Source organism: Vipera berus (genome assembly GCF_964194415.1).
Source record: "Vipera berus genome assembly, chromosome: 2".
NCBI lineage: Eukaryota > Metazoa > Chordata > Lepidosauria > Squamata > Viperidae > Vipera > Vipera berus.
Window position 1 is genome coordinate 93,598,800 of NC_138203.1, and position 20,427 is coordinate 93,619,226.

Sequence of the window (20,427 nt, forward strand, 5' to 3'; positions counted from 1 at the left end):
TAAGTGACCTACACGTTCACTGGCTGTTACTGTTGACTTGGCCTGACCGTCACTAAGTGAAACACGTCACTAAGTGAAACAAGTCTTGCCTATTACCATTGAGTTGGTCTTTCCATCTCTAAGTGACCTACACGTGCATTGGCTGTTACCATTGACTTGCCCTCTCCGCCACTAAGTGAAACACATCACTAAGTGAAACACATGTGTTGTCTGTTACCATTGAGTTGGTCTTGCCATCTCTGAGTGACCTACACGTGCACTGGCTGTTACCGTTGACTTGGTATAACCGTCACTAAGTGAAACACATCACTAAGTGAAACACATGTGTTGTCTGTTACCATTGAGTTGGTCTTGCCATCTCTGAGTGACCTACACGTGCACTGGCTGTTACCGTTGACTTGGTATAACCGTCACTAAGTGAAACACATAACTAAGTGAAACACATGTGTTAGCTGTTACCATTGAGTTGGTCTTGCCACCTCTAAGTGACCTACATGTGCACTGTCTGTTACCATTGACTTTGGTCTGACCGTCACTAAGTGAAAAATGTCACTAAATGAAACACATGTGTTAGCTGTTACCATTGAGTTGGTCTTGCCACCCCACCTCTAAGTGACCTACACATGCACTGGCTGTTACTGTTGACTTGGTCTGACCGTCACTAAGTGAAACATGTCACTAAGTGAAACACATGTGTTGCCTGTTTCCATTGAGTTGGTCTTGCCACCTCTAAGTGACCTACACGTGCACTGGCTGTTACCATTGACTTGCCCTCTCCGCCACTAAATGAAACACATCACTAAGTGAAACACATGTGTTGTCTGTTACCATTGAGTTGGTCTTGCCATCTCTGAGTGACCTACACGTGCACTGGCTGTTACCGTTGACTTGGTATAACCGTCACTAAGTGAAACACATCACTAAGTGAAACACATGTGTTGTCTGTTACCATTGAGTTGGTCTTGCCATCTCTGAGTGACCTACACGTGCACTGGCTGTTACCGTTGACTTGGTATAACCGTCACTAAGTGAAACACATAACTAAGTGAAACACATGTGTTAGCTGTTACCATTGAGTTGGTCTTGCCACCTCTAAGTGACCTACATGTGCACTGTCTGTTACCATTGACTTTGGTCTGACCGTCACTAAGTGAAAAATGTCACTAAATGAAACACATGTGTTAGCTGTTACCATTGAGTTGGTCTTGCCACCCCACCTCTAAGTGACCTACACATGCACTGGCTGTTACTGTTGACTTGGTCTGACCGTCACTAAGTGAAACATGTCACTAAGTGAAACACATGTGTTGCCTGTTTCCATTGAGTTGGTCTTGCCACCTCTAAGTGACCTACACGTGCATTGGCTGTTACCATTGACTTGGCCTCTCCGCCACTAAATGAAACACATGTGTTGTCTGTTACCATTGAGTTGATCTTCCCGTCTCTAAGTGACCTACACGTGCACTGGCTGTTACCGTTGACTTTGGTCTGACTGTCACTAAGTGAAACACATCACTAAGCGAAACACATGTGTTGTCTGTTACCATTGAGTTGGTCTTGCCGCTTCTAAGTGACCTACACGTGAAATGGCTCTTACCGTTGAATTGGTCTGACCGTCTCTAAGTGGAATACATCACTAAGTGAGACACGTGAATTGGCTGTCACTAGTAAGTTGGTCTTCCAGTCACTAAGTGAGCTATTTGGCCTGCTGCCATCAGGAGCATTGAGTGTGTGAGGGCAGTACCATTAGTTGTATGGTATGAAGCCCTTTGACTGCTTGTATGAAGCCCTTTGACTGCTTGACACGAGCCATGCAATATTTTGAAAACAAAGGCGGTCTGAGAGATTTTGATGGAAATGGCAGCTTTACAACAGTGAAATGTTTTGTTAAAACACACAATAAGCAAGTGTACTTCTTCTTAAAAGTCTGCTGCCTCAGTCAGCTTCACAAAAGTACTGACAGTGGCATAAATAAGGAATAAGGCAGTCGGATTGAAACACTCTTCTTTTTAAAAAAAAGTATGAAAAAAGTATGAAAGCAAAAAAATATATATGCTTATATCTAAGGCAGGAGTGTCCCACCTTGGCAAATTTAAGCTTGTGGACTTCAACTCTTATAATGCCCCATACTGGCTGACGAATTCTGGGAGTTGGAAGTCCGTAAGTCTTTTAAGTTGCCAAGGTTGGATACCCCTGATAGGTTTAAGACGCACAGCTGAACCCAAAAGAGCAAAGTGAAGTGCTTAAGTGGCAGCCTCATAAATGGAGAGAGATAAAAAAAATGGGTAGTTTAATACTATGTGCTAGGAATGAAGGAAAAACAGCCTGACATAAGTGAAGCACAGACTACAGCATCCCAGCTGTTCAGTTCAACAGGCTGGTGTGAGCATTACTCTTTAAAAATCTTTTTCTTCCCTCAGGACACTCACAACAGTTCAAAGTTTCTGCCCTGGTATTCAAGCTCACTGAGATTGGTTGTTCCAATCAAAGGCCCTCTTTTCTCACTCCCAAGACCATGGTTTCTTATACTAGCAGGAGGGGGAAAAAATGTAGTTGCCTAAAGGCAGAGAAACATTGCATGGACACGATGTTAAACTTCTGAAATAAAAAATGAGCACTCAAAACTGCCTTTCCCTTTGCTTTTTATTCAATATCTATTGACATGTATAATTGCCTCATGGCCTTTTATTAAAAAAAATTAAGTAATCCAGGGATAAACAGATCTCCCGTGTTTAAAATCCCCCTCTACTGTCCGTGGAATAGGCTTTCAGCCAATTATTTAGCAAAATGATACCAATTATGACGGGCAAAGTAAAAAGTGGCCTATAAAATGTTGATGCAAACAGTGCTAAATATCAAGTACTGTTTCCTTTATACATGAGATTTTGAAATGAAATGGAAATTTGGAAATCTCATGGAAAAACTGGGGTCGCCAAAGACCCCAAATTATCTATGTTTCTTCCTTGCTTACTATAAACCCAGACTTCTTAATCTAGCCTCTGTTGTTTGGAAGTTGGAAAGAGACCATTTAAGTAATATCACTTAGCTTGTCCTTAATAGCCGTCTGTTAAGATGAGCTTCACTCATGCATGAAATTATGAAAAAAAGATTACTTAGGGCAGGGGTCAATGTCAAAAACATAAAAATATGGGGCAGAAGAATACAGGTCTTTTGCCTTCTTCAGATTCCAGGGATTAACCAAATGTTTAGTGATGGATCTCAATGTTTGTTTGTTTGTTTATTTATTTATTTATTTATTTATTTATTTATTTATTTATTTATTTATTTATTTAATAATATTTATATACCGCCCTTCTCCCGAAGGACTCAGGGCGGTGAACAGGGCAAGAATAAAAAATACAAAGTTACAAAAGTTAAAAAAGAATTAAATATATGCCCACTAAAAACAGTAAATACAAATATTAAAACAACAATAAAAAAACCCCACCAATCCCCCATCAGGCCAGGCCGGCTTGTTCGAATAAGAATGTTGACTTCCCCATCAATGTTGAGAGACCAGAACTGGAGAAGGCATAGCAGAAATCTTTCTCCCTGCTATCGTTCTTATTCCACATTTAAAACAGATGCCTTGTGGTTAGATGGCAGCTCTTCTGGTTTTACCAATGCACCATTGGGTGCTGAATAAATGTTCAGAACAATCAAACTGGTCAAAATCAAAGAGACTTCAGTCCCATAGTTCTCATAGTCTAGGCAAGCTGAAATGTTGTGCTATGCAAAAACTGGTAGCTAAAGTCTTCTTCAGCTCCTGGTGACTTCAGGGAAATATCCATGTAGGTGTTTTTTTTTTGTTTTCTGGCAGCAAGACAAAATGACTTACCAAAGCTTACCTGGATCAATGGCCCTACAAAGTAGGCCAGGCCAGGAAACCAAAAGCAAACATACTAAAATACTGTTGCCCAAGTTGTAGCTCTTCCTCTTGTCTCTCAAGATTATTCACACAGCCCGTTACAAGCCCTGGTAGTCTCTCATCCATGTATAAAACAGATCCAAATTTGATTAGCTTTATCAAAGTTTAATTGCCATTTCAATTAAAAATAAGCAAATGCAAATATTTTAAATGGGACAAAATGTGCTTCCGGTCCTGTAGAGAAAGAACATAAGCTTTTCTGGGTAAAGAAGCAGAATGTGTAAGCCACTAAACTTTTCATGTCCATGTATTTGCTGATCATATTATTAGCACACTAAGAGCCAAACTGTTTCCATTGTTTAATAGCAGGTTTTTTAAATGCTGAATTCAAATGCAAGGCATACCATCTTCTAACTAAGTATCTTACAGTAATTTTAAATACATTTTCACATTAATGTATGCTATAAAGCCTACACTGTAATTACTGTGAGATGTTGACAAGAGTACCAAAGGCATTTCACAAAAAATCTTGGACTAAAAAACATCAAGACATTTGTTCAGCCCAATCATACAAAAAACATCAGTGATTTTACCAGCATGCATTAAAAAAAAATCCTCTCATAAACATCTGAAGCACATTGGCTGCTGGTGTCTGACTCAAGTATTTTCCAAGTTCAAAATAATGCTACAAGGACATTTTAATACACTTTTTGGACACTCTTGTTCTAATCTTCAGCAATAGAAGATTTAGAATGAAAACTGCCCTAAATGATATGACAAATAGTTATTCTTTTTTTAAAAAAAATTCCCTGTTTCTGCTTCATTTTTGATCTGGATAAAAGATTTTTAGTAGTTTATAAAAGACAGATTACAAATGTTAGCCTCAAATGCTTGTGAACAATATCAACCAAAGAAATGGAGGCACTTTGATTGAGACTAGGGTAGGCCACTGTCTGTGCATTATAGGCTGTTAGGTGATTAGGGAAAAGGAGATTTCCAATCTTCCTGGCAGATAAACTGCAATCCCTGTCTTGTCTTTTTAAATCTCTGATAAGATTCCAAATAATACTCTCATTTTCAAAATTATGCATAAACAGTGTCTCAAAGTTACATTACATAAGAAGTTTGGTCTCAAAAAATTTCATTGCCCTGCAAAAAAAATGCAGCAGAGGTATTTACAAATCATTTAATGTCCAAAAATCTTAAAATTTAGTATGAAAAATTGGTGGAAAAATATATAAATTAGCTTGTGATGCAAGCCAAGTGTGAACACTTAAGAAATTGTGCTTTCAAATCAGGTCAGTAGTATATCTAAAATTAAGAAGTGTCAATGTCAGAAAAAGTATACATCCCACAAACCCTAAATAAAAATATTTGTAAATTAAAAGATCGAAAGAACATATTTTTGTCAAGAAAATATCAGTTCAGTCATAAGAAAGCAATAAGGAATATGCAGTCCAAACATACATATGGTGAAGCTTCTCCCAGTGCTATTTAAAAGTGCCCAACTTTGGAGGAACCATACTCTAAAACCTGGCTCTTACGTATTTCCACTATGGGGAAAAAAGAGAGAGAAAATACTTTGACAATTTTTTAAGTTAGGCATTATTTTCTTAAATAAAAAACACAATAAAAATGAGAAAACTCACAGTATTTGATCACAGTATCTTTATCATTCTTCGATGTTCTATGATGCTTTATGTCTTTTGTATTTTGATTTTAAATGTGGTTAGCTTCCCAGTCACTATAGCGAGACGGTCAGCCATCTAAACTGAATAAATTTAATTAGGAAAAAAAAAACCTGACATGATGCATCTTACTCAATTATGAATTTTAGTTTAAAAAACATAACCAACTTCCGAAGCTACACAGAGCCGTAGGGCAGGAATAGCCGCCAAGCTTTCTCTAATCTGGTACCCTTAGGGCTGTGGTGGCTAGAAAGCATAGGAGCTGTCATCCTAAAATGTCCAAATGACAGCAGGATGGGAACTGCTGCAGTAAACAATACGAGCAGTTCATGGACAATATAAGAGATTCACTGAACTACTGTTTGCCCTGAAAACTTCTCTGAAGGACCAGTGCAGCAATCTTCTTGTCACAGAAATTACGTCATGCACAATAGTCATTTCACATCATCAGGAAAAAGAAATACTACATTTTTATGGGCACACACAAAACAAGCCATTCTGGCTGTCCTTAGCACTTTTCAGGTTCTCATTGAGTTTTCTTTGCCTGTTTCTTTTGCACTGCCTCACTCTTCTCTCCATCAAGAAGACAGTCACAGGCTGAGGAGATGCCATTCAAGGGTCCTTTGATCTCATCCATGGCTTGTGAACCAGTTGGCTTCTGGCCAAAGAAGAGGCGAGCCAGTGTTTCCTCCAGGGAAGCAAATGGAGAAGTGGTGCATCCTGTCACCATCATGTTTATCTGCAAGAAAACACATAGTAAGTGCCTCAGCTCTGCAACTAAAACTGGATAAACTCAGCCTAAATAATACCTTTCTGAATTTTTACCCCACTTCTCTTGAAATTCAGCAGTTTGCTTTTAATAAACAAGGTGGGGGAAAGCAACCGTTCTAGAATTCTTTCCAATCTTTTTAGCAGCACTAACCACAGGAGGAGACTATATTTTCTCCTGTGTAACAAAGTAATGAGCGCGGTCGTGTGTCTTTGCTCTCCCCTTGTGTTGCACTTGTATTTGCGGGGGGGGGGGGCGTATGGGCACACTGGAAAGCACATTGAATACGTTCCACTCTGGATGACTTGATTAGGAAACAGACAAAAGAAAGGTTTAGATTAAAGCAGTCAGCAACTTTCAGAGCCACTGCCCGACTTGCCTCTCCCCTAGAGATTCATTGGGCAAATTAAGTCTGGAATAATTTCCCCTGAGATCTCAAGCCACACCCAAGTCCTTTTCAAATGCAATCTTTCTTTTGCCAGTCTCTTCCACCATACCAAAGTGGGGCTCATTCTGTTTGGTTTTTCCAAAATTTACCCTGCTGAGAGGCAGAGTTCGGAATCCCTTGACATAATTTCTTTCCAACGTTCTGTTGAGCTGGTGGAATGAATGAAGAGGCAGGGATGCTAAAGACACATTCTGGCATTGAAGGTTTTTCTTCCCAGGGAGGATTTTATTTATTTTTATTTTTTTTATTTTAATTCCATTTATATCCCGCCCTTCTCCGAAGACTCAGGGCGGCTTACAAGCTTAGCAGTAGCCTTCGTTCTATGTATATGCCTGCTTATTAGGGCTTTCACACACACACCCCAAGCGGCATTATTACAAAGTCAGCTTAATTGCCCCCAACAATCTGGGTCCTCATTTTACCTACCTCGGAAGGATGGAAGGCTGAGTCAACCTTGAGCCTGGTGGGACTCGAACCTGCACTAATTGCAGGCAGCTGGTGTTACTTAAGGAGGCATTAGCCCACTGCTCCACCAAGGCTCATTTTGCCTATTAGTTCTGCTTTCCCAAAGAAAAGAAGATAAATAACTGTAGGAGGGGGGGAAAAAAACTGATTCTGGCAAAAGGAAATACGGGTTAAATGGGTTCTGGTCCAAGCTTGGCTTGTGATCAAGTGGTCAATCATTATGGCCCAATAGAAAAGTAAAGTACATTTACAGATGGGCACTGTCCATACATAGTAAAAAGCCAGCCAAATCCTTAGCAGATATTGTCGCTGGGATCCCAGTTGTGCTGAGAAATACTAAGCCAAGATATGAATTGTCATTAGGAGAAAATATAGTTGGTTTGGCAGTGAACAGAAATACTGTGCAATAATCATACAATACAGATGTGAATCACTCCTTGGAAATGCGAAATTGTCTCACATTAAAGTTATGGCAGTGATGATTTTCTCACACGTTCCTGACTGGTTTCCCTTTTATTCTTTAGGTCCTAATAGAAGACAGATGTGGAACATGCATATGTATAAAAAACGGAATGATGACAGCTATAGTTCAACACATCTGGAGAGTACTGGACTGAAAAAGGCTGACATACATAATCAAAGCGGGAAAGGATCCTATTAGTACTATTATTTAATGTTCAAACTATTGTATCTGCCATATGAAGGTGCCTAATAGATGTTATTATTGTAACACGATAAAAATATGTTGGAACACACATCCACAGAAACCTTAAACCAAAAAAACTTACCTTTGTGATCACCAAAAAGAGGGTGTAAAGTAACATGAGATTGTGCTTTGTTATTGGAAGATAAAAGTTGCACTGCATTGTGAAGAGCACTGCTCCCATCAAACTTACTTTCACAGGACTAGGGGGGGAAAAAAGGAACATACAAAAGGCAAGATGTATTTTTCAATTCTCTATTCTCAAAATACATATTCACTCATCATTGCTGTTAACGGCAAGGCTCATTAACAGGGCTTCCTTCAGACATTTAATCTGTTAACTTGTTTATAGGGACCAATGCTCATTAGCTGGCTGGCAATTCAAAATATGTTTGTTGAATTTTTAATGCAGCAAGAAGTTAAGCCCAACTGATCTCAAAAATACTTATGCCCAAGAAGATACGGTATTGCCATCCAAGATTCTTGGTTCTCTTAGGCCAGGGGTAGGCAACCTCGGCTCTTTTATGACTCATGGACTTCAACTCCCAGAATTCCTGAGTCAGCTATGCTGACTCAGGAATTCTGGGAGTTGAAGTCCATGAGTCATAAAAGAGCCGAGGTTGCCTACCCGTCTTAGGCTATATACTATTAAGAAATAAAGAAGAAAAAAGGGAATTCACATGGACTTCTCTTCTAATAATACACTGTTTTAATTTCTCTTCAGGTTTTTTTTAAACCCTCTATGAATATGTAGAGTATTACGGTAGATAATATGCAGACTTGTGAGACTTCTATACTACTCCAGGCAACAGAACACACTTAAAGTGACACATCAATTGGATAAAATTAAATTTAATCATTAAAAACAAATTAAAAATCGAAACAGTAGAAAAATCCCCAAGGAATGATAAAACAACTTATTTATATGGAATTTTCTCGTGTAGATTAAGATAAGGAGATAAATGAATCACTTGAAAGCAGATATGCTGAAAGGCTTGCTTCTAGTGGTGCTAATCTGGTTTTCCAGACATGTAGGAACTAGAAAAAGAGATCATACAACATACAAGAGGACACACTTGCTGAGATATCCTAGACATTTTTTTTTACATCAGAAGTGTGCGATCTGTCTCAATGATTGTATGTGGTATTGAGTTTGGCTTCAATTCACTTGATCATGCCATGCTTTGGAGCAGGAATAGGGAACTAAATCCAGCAGCCCCAAGCTCTGTTGAACCATGTTAGGTTTTGTGGCTCTGAACCATCTTAAACAACAAAGCTCATATCCATGGTTTAGAGTTACATTTAAATCAGCACTAAATTGTTGCGTTCTGTATCTGCACAAGGTAAAATCCTTTTTAAAATCCTATTAAATTTGTTGTGTTTATTAGAATTACAGTATACCCAACTCACGTAACTGCAACTCTGAGCCATGTACTTCAAACAGCACATACAGGCATACCAACAATATATTGCAAGTTAAAAAAAAAACCCACATCAACAAAACAAAAAAAGAAAATCCATAAAACAATGTCTTGAGTCCATAACATTGCAACAAAATGAGCTCTTTTAAAATATTTCTCTTTTCATCAGCTTTACATCGCTGCTTGTAAATATTTAAAGCTGCTTTTTCTTGGCCAGCATATATTTTTAAAACAGAAAAAAAAACCAACACATCTGTGGTGAATTAAACTGACAGAAATTATAATGTTCATAATAGCTGAAGGATTTAGCTCATACGCCCAAGCATACTGTCTTCCTCTTTTTCTTCCTCTACCTGAGCAAAGCTTATTTCTGGCAACAAATCTGCTTGAATTTCTCCATTTCTCTCTTGTCATTCTTTATTACCAAAGATAGTGCCATGGAAGCAGGGTGCCTAAGTGCTTCAATGCCCCCGCTGCTTTTATCACACTGGAAGTCACAGCCCTGTTTTCAAAATAATCATTTCCACAAAAAAGCTCGTCTGGAAGTCAGACAGACAGGGCAAAGGGACCTTAAAATGCCCACCATGAGTTCATTTACCTCTTCCAGCAGTAGGCCATGGCCGGCCAGCCACTTACAGCTCTGGCTTCCTATGGCAGAAATAAAAGTGGAAGCAATTTAACATTCCCAATTTAGTTTCTGTGAGGCCAAGCTGGATGCTGCAACTCAAGCAGTATGCCCTGTGTGCTAGGAATGGGTTTCTCACAGCACGTTAATATCACTCCTGTAAAAGTTAGGAGGAGCCATTTAGCCACTGAATCCAACTCCCAGCTCTGAACAAGAATTGAAAATCAAGTATCCGTGACCACTGGCTCTCCTGCCTCTCATCCAAAGAAAGGGAGTCCACCATTTCTCTGGGGTAACAGCTTCTACTGTCAGATTGTTCTTACTATTAACCTTCCATTAAAATATGCCTTCCTGTGACTTAAATCCATTAAAGAATTGGTCTTCCAGTCAGCTGCAGTTTCTTTTTCCTTTACCTGAAATTTTTCTTTTAATTGTAAGCTGCTCAGAATGACTGAGATTTGAAATTCAATAGAATAAAGTAAAATAAATGACTATGATTACATTTCCCCCTCAGTCTTCTCAAGGCTGTACATTCAATCCAGATTGTTCAATCCTTCTTCACTGAACTTCATTTCAGATCAGGTTCTCGGATCACCACCCTTCTTGGACCCTGTTTCAGTCCAATAACCTGCCCAAGGCAGGAGTCCTTACATCATCCTGGACAAATGATTAATCTTTTCTTGAAAACTTTCAGTGATGGAATGCCCACAACTCTAGGAAGCAAGCTATTCCACTGATTAATTGTTCTCACTGTCAGGAAATTACTCCTCATTCCAAAATGTGGAATCTACCTCAGATGTGCTTCTTGTCCAGCCCTCAGGTGCTATGGAGAACAAATGAAATCTAATGATCACTAGATCAGCTAGATGGCAGATTAACAATCTGTTCTGCAGAAACTGTAGATATGCCCAATATCTCTCATGTATATCAGAATCCCTTTTTTGAACTCTGAGAAAAAAACCTGTATGGGCTGTACTTCCGGACTGCACAAATCCAAGTAAGTAAGACCAGCTGCCTGCAATTAGTGCAGGTTCGCATCCCACCAGGCTCAAGGTTGACTCAGCCTTCCATCCTTCCAATGAGGACCCAGATTGTTGGGGGCAATAAGCTGACTTTGTACTAATGCCGCTTGGGGGGGGGGGCTGAAAGCCCTAATAAGCAGGCATATACATAGAATGAAGGCTATTGCTAAGCACATTGATTTGTGCTTAGATTGTAAGCCGCCCTGAGTCTTCGGAGAAGGGCGGGATATAAATGGGATTAAAATAAAATAAAAAAATAAATAAACTATTATGTTGTAATTAAGAGAGCAGTCGTCAGGGTGATGGATCATTAGTCCTTTGGGGAGAAAAAAAAACAACTTGATTGGACAGAGTACGCAGAACTTACCATGCCACTCCGATTCACTTTCTGAATGATAACCAAATGTGAGTTTTCCCAGTGTTAGTAATTTTAAAAATTTCAGTCAGGGGAAACTATGCATCATGGCTCTTATGGCATCTTACATTTTATCAGGCCAAAACCCAAGAATGATACGTGGCAATTCTTCCAAGTTGAGTTCTTTATTGTTGCACACCTATAGACAAAAGTCCTTGCCAGACTGAGGGCTCTACTATCTGCATACACGGTATGCTCTTAGGGAAGGGCTGTCTTCACCTTCGTTCTCTCATATAGGGGATCTGAGATGAGTTGCCTGTTGCTCCCCTGGAATGCACACACACACACACACACACACACCCTTCCTGGGGATGCACTTCCTCACTACATGCCATCTGACATACAAAGTCTGCAGACAGCAGCACAGCATGCCCTGTCCCAAATGCCAGTGAAGGAGATTCTCTGAGTGCGGTGTAGTTTTACATCAACATCCAACTGGAGGAAAGCACAGCAAAGCAGCTGTGAACGCACTTCTTCCATATCTGTTCTTATTTTCTTCCCATTACTCTAACTCAGCTCCTCATTAACTTTATTTCCGAAGCATGAGTCATCCTATCCCAATTCTGTATTGCCCACAGAACTGATTAGCTTTCCTTCCACCCCTTTATCCAAGTCATTAATAATAATAAAGAATGTAAGGTCCAATGGTGAAACCTCGTGGCCTCTCACTTGACATTCTAGGTTGATGAGGAAGCATTGATAAGCAGGCTTCAAGTACAATTCCCAAGCCGGTTATATTGATCCAGTTAATTGTCATGGCAAATATATACGGCATTCTCTCATTTAAGATGGTTACCCAATATAAAAATAAAGTATGGTCTGGGCCAACTAGCATGTAGATCACTGGATGCTTTTTCTTCTTTTGAAGATATTAACCGAAAATGTTCCTTCATTTCCTATCAGCTAGCATTTCACCCATTCTCCAGTTTCTTAATGATAATGCATAAAGGGGGTTGTCCAGTCCATCAGCAAATTCCTTCAGTACTTTAGGTTGCAATTTATCTGGCCCTGAAGATTTATACTCATTCAAAGTGAATTCACAGAATAGAGAATGACAGAATTGAAAGGGACCATGAAGGCCTTCTAGTCCAACCCCCTGCTCAGGCAGGAAGCCCTATACCATGGGTCCCCAACCCCCAGTCCATGGACTGGTACCAGGCCGCAGCATGCCAGCAACCAGGCCGCACGAACAAGTAAAGCCCCATCTGCGGGATGCAGGCAGCACACAAAATCACATCCCTTCTGGTCCATGGAAAATCCTCTCTCCATGTAACCAGTCCCTGTTGCCCAAAAGGTTGGGGACCTCTGCCCTACACCATTTCAGAAAAAATGGTTGTTCAATCTCTTCTTAAGAACTTCCAGTGTTACTTCTAGAGGCAAGTTGTTCCACTGATTAATTGTTTTAACTGTCAAGAAATTTCTCCTTAGTTCTATGTTGCTTGTCTCCTTGATTAGTTTCCATCCATTGCTTCTCATCCTGGCTTCAGGTGCTTTGGAGAATAAGTTGACTCCCTCTTCTTTGTGGCAACCCCTTAGATATTGGAACATTGCTATCATGTCACCCTTAGCCCTTCTTTTTATACCCAATTCCAGCAACTGTTCTTTTTTAGACTCCAGTCTCCTGATCATCTTTGTTGTTCTTCTCTGCACTCTTTCTAGAGTCTTAACATCTTTATTACATTGTGGTGACCAAAACTGGATGCCGTATTCCAAGTGTAGTATTACCAAGGCATTATAGAGTGGTATCAACACTTCACATGATCTTTATTCTATCCCTATGTTAATGCAGCCTAGGACTGCATTGGCTCTTTTGGCACCTGCAGCACACTGCTGGCTCATATTTAAGTGACCGTCCACTAGGATTCCAAGATCCCAATAATTTTTTCCTCAATGGGATTCTATCAATCTTGTTCTACTTCTCTACCCAACTTTTCGCAATTGTCTACAAGGACCTCTTATATATGAGTCAAATAAGGAAACGTTCAGACTTTTCTTAATTATTTATTTATTTGACTGGGCCAGTCTCTCTTAATCCTCAACACACAACCGTTTGTTTGGCAACCTTTTGAAATTGCAACAGCACTGGAAAAAAAATAACTTACAACCAGTCCTCACACTTACGACCACTGCAGCATTCCCCACGGTCACACGAACAACCTTCGGGCACTTGGCAACTGGCCTGTACTTACGACAGTTGCAGCGTCCCAGGGTCATGTGATCGCCATTTGCAATCTTCCCAGCCAGCGTCTGACAAACAAAGTCAATGGGGGAAGCTGAATTTGCTTAATGACTGCATGATTCACTAAACGGCAGTGATTCACTTAACAACCATGGCCAAAAAAGCTCATAAAATTGGATGAGACTCAATTAACAACCACTTTTTTTAGCGACAGAAATTCAGGTCATAAGTCAAAGTATCTGCACCATCAAGTTCTTTTTAAATTTCTAAGCAGGAATAAGACACTTTTAACACCTCCTTCCTTTCTGTTGCTTCTGTTTCTTTGATCAAATTGTGCCCTTCAACCACAAGGACTGGACTGCAATCCTGGTACTCATCCCCACTGGCACTCTCACACCTATGGAATCGCATTCCCTAGAGTAAGAATTATGTCCGTCTCGTGTATCTTCCACACTCTGAGCATTAATGTACAAAGGACGTTAACTTTTATGTTCTCCATTACATTTCACCGAGTGGTTTAATAGGTCCCATCATGGCAGCATTCCCATTTCCTTCCAATCTTTCCTGGAGGTCTATAGTAAAGGGTGTTGGTGAGATGCAATCCGCTTTGTGCCAGCAATCCATCATCCAGATAATTCAGACCATGGTACCAGTAACCAGATGGCTCCCATCTGCATAATTTCCAACGCTTGTCATACTCCTGCAGTATTCTTTTTTTTCCCCTTTCTGGGTTTTTTTTCATAGACTTAAAAGTATGAGGGGGGGGCTGGGGGAGGTAGGGGTATTGGGTGGGTTAGGGTATAGGTTAGGGGTGGGGGGGATGGGGTTTATGTTCAAAAATGTACTTCAAAACTTTTTAATTTGGGTATTGTTGTAGATTGTGATACTAAAGAAATTAATCTGATGTTGAACTTGATAACAGCAGCACGGTTACTGGTGGGACAATATTGGAAGAAGGATAGTTTGCCTTCTATAGAAGAATGGGTACTTAAGGTATCGAATCTTGCAGAAATGTCTAAGATTTCTGCTTATTTGAAGGATCATTCGCAAGAAAGATATATTTGTTTGGAGGAGATGGATAGATTATATTCAGAATAAATATGGGACTAAAAAGTTCCATTTAGCTTATGAGTAGATTTTAGATTTTTATTAACTTTAGTATTAGTATTGATTATATTTTTGTTTAAGTTATTATTATTATGTTTTTAATAATTTGAATGTATCAATGTTAAAGGGGAGTTAAAGCACATTATGAATTTGGTTAATTTTATGGATAATTTTAGTTAGAATATGATTATTATATTTATGACCCTGTATTCAGCTCTGGGAAGTGGGGGGGAGGTGGGGGTTGGGGTGGGTGGTTTTTGGGGATGTTTTGTAAAAAAATGTTTTTGTAAAACTCTTTAATTAAAAAAAACAAAAAAACTTTTTAATAAAATAAAAAAGTATGAAAACATCTGCGGGGTGCCCAGTTTATGAATCCTCATCCTAGAGCTTCAGAGTCGTGCTGATATAGTTGTAGCTGCTCTTGACAGTGCGATCGATTCCCGAAATGGATTAGCAAGGAGAAATAACGATAAGCTAGAAGCTAAAATTTGGCAATTCATTGCTCAAATCTTCATATATTTTCTTCAAATGAAATTGTGCTCTTGCACTTGCGGCCAATATACGCCGATTTTTATTTCAAGGCAATGCACAAAGTTGACGCAAGCATTCTAGGTCATGCCCGTAAACTGCAGGCATTCGTCTTCACTTCGGTTTATTAAGACATTCACCAAATAGGAAAGGTTTTCTTTCCTTGCTCTCTTCTGAAGTTAGCTAAGCACCAGCTGTCAACTTAAGAAGGAAAAGAGATTTGAGATTAAAGATTCCCCTTCTTAAATTTCCCTGCTGAACTCCGCTGCTAAGTTCCTCTTACTCTCAATTATTCTTAATATTGTTCTGAAGTTGGACCTTCTCCATCTCCATCCTACTTCCTCCTACAAAGCAGGATGTTCATGGATGGCAAAGATAAAGCCGGACTACTAAAAAGCAAGATGTTCGGAATCGAAGGACAGATCATCTTTACCTCCCATTGCAATTCCTTCCCCAAAGTGAAGCTTACACGTTCATATATTTCACTAATATGAAAGATTAAGATCCTTTTGCAAAAATGCTCTCCATACATAAGTAAAGGTAAAGGTTCCCCCGCACATGTGTGCTAGTCATTTCCGACTCTAGGGGCCGGTGCTCATCTCCGTTTCAAAGCCAAAGAGCCAGCACTTGTCCGAGGACGCCTCCATGGTCATGTGGCTGGCATGACTAGACGCCAAAGGCGCATGGAACGCTGTTACCTTCCCACCGTAGTTGTCCCTATTTTTCTACTTGCATTTTTACGTGCTTTCGAACTGCTAGGTTGGCAGAAGCTGGGACGAGTAACAGGCACTCACTCTGTTACGCGGCACTCGGGATTCAACCCACCAAACTGCCGACCTTCTGATCGACAAGCTCAGCGTCCTAACCAAGAGAGTGTATTGTTCCAATAATCTTTTCCTTGCAGGCTATCTGCCAACGTCCCTTGAAAAGAAATCATTGACCTATAGGAAAAACTTAACGCTAAACTCCAAAAGCAATCTAGGGGGGGGGAAAAAAATTGTTCAAAGATGAGGACTGATTTCATAAACTTTAAGTCTAGGCTTAAGATCTTGCTTCCACCTTGCACTCAGATGATAGCTTTGATGCTTCTACCAGGGATTAATGCAAAAAAAAGGGGGGGGAATACTTAATGTCTCTACTGAAAGATCTGGATTTTTCACACTTGTTTACCAAGCAAAATTTAAGAAGTTGCTACAGTATTAACCTTTCAAGTGGTAAACAGCTCAAGGCCAATCTCTCCCACTGTGATCTTAGTCGATCATTCAGCTCTTCAAGGGAGGTCTTTCTGAAGATGCACCTTTCTGAAGTATGTAGTACTTCTCTTGCAGAGCTTTTTCGTGGAATTGTGTTGGGCCCTCACTCTCTTGGTGCTCAGGAAAAGAACATTTGTAAAGATACATCTCTTTCTCCATATTAAACCATTAAGTTGATACTAACGAAATAAAAAGTTAACAGTGGGTTAGGATGCTGAGCTTGCCGATCAGAAGGTTGGCAGTTTGTCGGGTCGAATCCCGAGTGCCGTGTAACAGAGCGAGCGCCTGTTACTCGTCCCAGCTTCTGCCAACCTAGCAGTTCGAAAGCACGTAAAAATGCAAGTAGAAAAATAGGGACCACTACGGTGGGAAGGTAACAGCGCTCCGTGCGCCTTTGGCTTCTAGTCATGCTGGCCACATGACCACGGAGACGTCCTCGGACAAGCGCTGTCTCTTCGGCTTTGAAACGGAGATGAGCACCAGCCCCTAGAGTCGGAAACGACTAGCACGCATGTGCGGGGGAACCTTTACTATATTAATATTAATATTTTAAGCTTTTAACATTTTATATTTTGTTTTAATTTTGTTAGCTGCTTTGAGAATTCCCTAGAACGGGCAAGAAATAAAAAGAACCACATTCTCCATAATAACTGAATTAGAAACTGCGGTTTAATCCTATTTCCTAATCAGGATCTGATACTAATCACTTATTTCTGTTATGATCCATCAAGTCAACTCTGATTCCTGATGACTAGCCCCTGCACTTTTCTTGACAGCATTTTCAAAAGTGGCTTGCTAGTACTTTCTTCTAGGACTGAGAATCACCAGGCTGTGCCTAGGGCAGAATTAGAATTCACAGTCTCACAGCTTCTAATCCAGTACTTTACCTACCAGATGAAATTGGCTCTGTATCAGTATATCACAGAAAATGAAAGGCCCTTTGTCACTGGTTCTGCAAACTGATAAAGAATAGCAGCAGTGGCTAAAAAGAAACACCGTCCCCTCCAGCAGAAAAAGAACAGCACATTTGATCCCCTTAGGATGAGTGTAACTTGGTTAAAACACTAACCACCTATTAATAATAATAATAAGTAAGTTGGAAGGGACCTTCAAGGTCATCTAGTCCAGCCCCCTGCTCAGGCAGGAAACCCTATACCATTTCAGACAAATGGCTGTCCAGTCTCTTCTTAAAAACTTCCAGTGTTGGAGAAATCACTGCTTCTGGAGGCAGGTTGTTCCACTGGCTAATTGTTCTAACTGTCAGGAAGTTTCTCCTTAGTTCTAGGTTGCTTCTCTCCTTGACTAGTTTCCATCCGTTGCTTCTTGTCCTGCCTTCAGGTGCTTTGGAAAAGTTGGCTCCCTCTTCTTTGTGGTAGCCCCTGAGATATTGGAACACTGCTATCATGTCACCCCCTCACCCTTCTCTTCATTAAACTACACATACCCAATTCCAGCAACCGTTCCCTATATGTTTTAGCCTCCAGTCCCCCGATCATCTTTGTTGCTCTTCTCTGTACCCTTTCTAGAGTCTCGACATCTTTTTTACATTGTGGTGACCAAAACTGGATGCAGTATTCCAGGTGTGGCCTTACCAAGGCCTTGTAAAGTGGTATTAGTACTTCACGTGATCTATTCCTAGATTAGTCACTACTATAATCCCTCTAAACCATCTTGTATGGATCAAGACTACATCCGGCCTATGACTTCTTTCCGACTACTTTCTGAGAATATCACTGTACTTAGTAGCATTGCGTTCTAGTCCCCAGGCTTTGACGAGAATAGAATTGTCTTAAGACACGTCCCTCTAAGTGGAGTAGTATAGCTGTGGTGGAAGATAATTAAAAGGCCAGCTGAATATAGAGAGGGGTTCTACTCACAGCAGGCTCTATCGGGATTTTGCCTACAGAAATTCAGATTCAAGCAGGATTGCTTCTTAGCTGAGCTCTCTGCTTTAAATGTCATAGCCATCTACAGTATTCTTATTATTGTAATCAGTGCTGGACTGATTTTATAGTCTTAAAACCTTAAAGCAGTAGTGGTATAAATACTTTTGGTGAGAGTAATTGCATCTTCTCCCCTTCTTAGCAAAGTAGGCAATGTTAAAACAAATTCATAGTGATGATTTTCTAACTATAGTTTTATACTTGTTCCTTGGACATAATATTCCTGAGGGGGGAAAAATCATTCAATGAACTATTCCAGCAGTTGTCTGATGTCAAGTGTAAATTAGATCTAGGGATAGATTCATAGGTATGGTATCAAAATACTAAGGACAATTTTGAGATATTTAAACAAATCAGGGGAGCATGCAAAAGAGAGATTCTTGTAATAATGATGAATTCCTTCACACAGACTGGCTACATTTTCAAGTCATGATTTCTATATATCCTAAATAATTCTGTCTTAGAACCAACCAACCTTCAGAACTGACCAAGGAGAGACAACCCTAGTCTTAATCCTAAGTAGCAACCATGATCCGCCGCACGATATCATTGTTGCAGAAATAAGAGGATACAATAACCGTAACGCTACCGTATACTTAACATACAAACAAATGGGAAACCGCCAGCAGGCTCAAAGAAGAGTTACATCTGATTACAAAAGGGGGGAACTTCTCAAAAATGAAACTAGAAGAAAAATTTGTTTAAGAAAGCCGCATCTCTCCATAATCTGAAAAAACTAGAAAACCAGAAATCTAGAAAATCTTCCACAGAATAAAAATACGTCAGCCAAATCTAGAAAAAGGCCAGCCTTTCTAGTAGTATGCCTGAATCTATGGGAATTTAGAGGCAAGGAAAGGAAACAAAGAGAAATTGATTGGAGAACCATGCAGGGACTGACTGGCTTCTGGAATTCTTTCTAACTTCTTCACCAGCAGTGGCCATAGAAAGTGTCTATTACTTATTCCATGTTACAAGATTGTGTGTGTGTGTGTGTGTGTGTTTCTGCTGTTCTTGGATCGCAATATTGCATATTTCTATGTATGTTTGCTTTGGGATGCAGAGTTTCAGATCTGGGTTACATGACCAAGAAGAAGCAGCTTCCCAATTCCCAAGTAGGATTTCCCCCCCACCCCGCCCTGGAATGTATTTCTCTACATCTCTAGCTGGATGCAGCTCATTTTCAAGCGGTTTTTTTTTCTTCTGAGATATATATATATATGTGTGTATGTATGTATGTATGTATGTATGTGTGTGTGTATATATATATATATATATATATATATATATATATATATATATATATATATATATATTCACCATAGCACATTGTTCATCTTCTGGAAAGTTATGCTGTGGACAGGTAGATGGAGAGACAAGTTCAAACCTTTACATAACTTCATCTAACATTCCATTTGGCTTGGAACAGACAGAAAATGTGCTATGAGATAAGGAGAAAGAAGAGGAAGCATTTAAAAGGTATATGACAAAAAAAAGGAAGGGGGGAAAATAAGATGATCTTTAGATGTATCTGAAGAAAAAAAAAACTAGGAAGGCGGTCAGACACTAAATGATAAAGGAAGGAAATATATCCTCAGAGAGGACATGGTAATTACCAAGAAGCTGAATGAATTCTTTGTCTCTGTGTTTACAGATGCTTGAACAGAAGCCGCTAAATTTTAGTTAAAAAAAAAAAGCATAGCAGAAACTAGCAAATTCAATGACCTGCACATTCTATAAAAGAAATGAATATGCCAGCCAAGTGGACAAATATAATAGAAAATAATCAAGCAAGCACAGAGGTTACAGGGCGGATAGATACCTGAGTCTGAACTGACTTTTTTCAAGGAGAAAGCAACCAAATATCTGAACTGCAGTAAGAAGAGAAAATATTATAGAACAATTTGAGAGATTACATTGCATAATGATGAGAGCTAGTTAAAAACTCAAAATATTAAAAAAAATGAGCAGTTATATGTAAAGGATCAGGTAAGAG

At 39.6% G+C, this 20,427-nt stretch overlaps 1 protein-coding gene across 3 annotated transcripts in view; it reads right to left on the reverse strand.

Moving 5' to 3' along the window:
- Positions 1 to 2,639: 2,639 nt before the first annotated feature.
- TMEM38B (transmembrane protein 38B) overlaps positions 2,640 to 20,427 on the reverse strand; it is a 41,042-nt gene continuing 23,254 nt past the window's right edge. For 2 of the 3 annotated variants that reach the window (XM_081321323.1, XM_081321325.1), the window contains exons 5-6: positions 8,027 to 8,144; positions 2,641 to 6,295 (exon numbers count right to left, since the gene is read on the reverse strand). In XM_081321323.1, coding sequence (XP_081177449.1) covers positions 6,083 to 6,295; positions 8,027 to 8,144 — 331 coding nt within the window. In that variant the 3' untranslated portion in view covers positions 2,641 to 6,082. Of the gene's footprint in view, positions 6,296 to 8,026; positions 8,145 to 20,427 lie in introns of all 3 variants that reach the window. The other variant, XM_081321324.1, reaches the window with a different exon arrangement.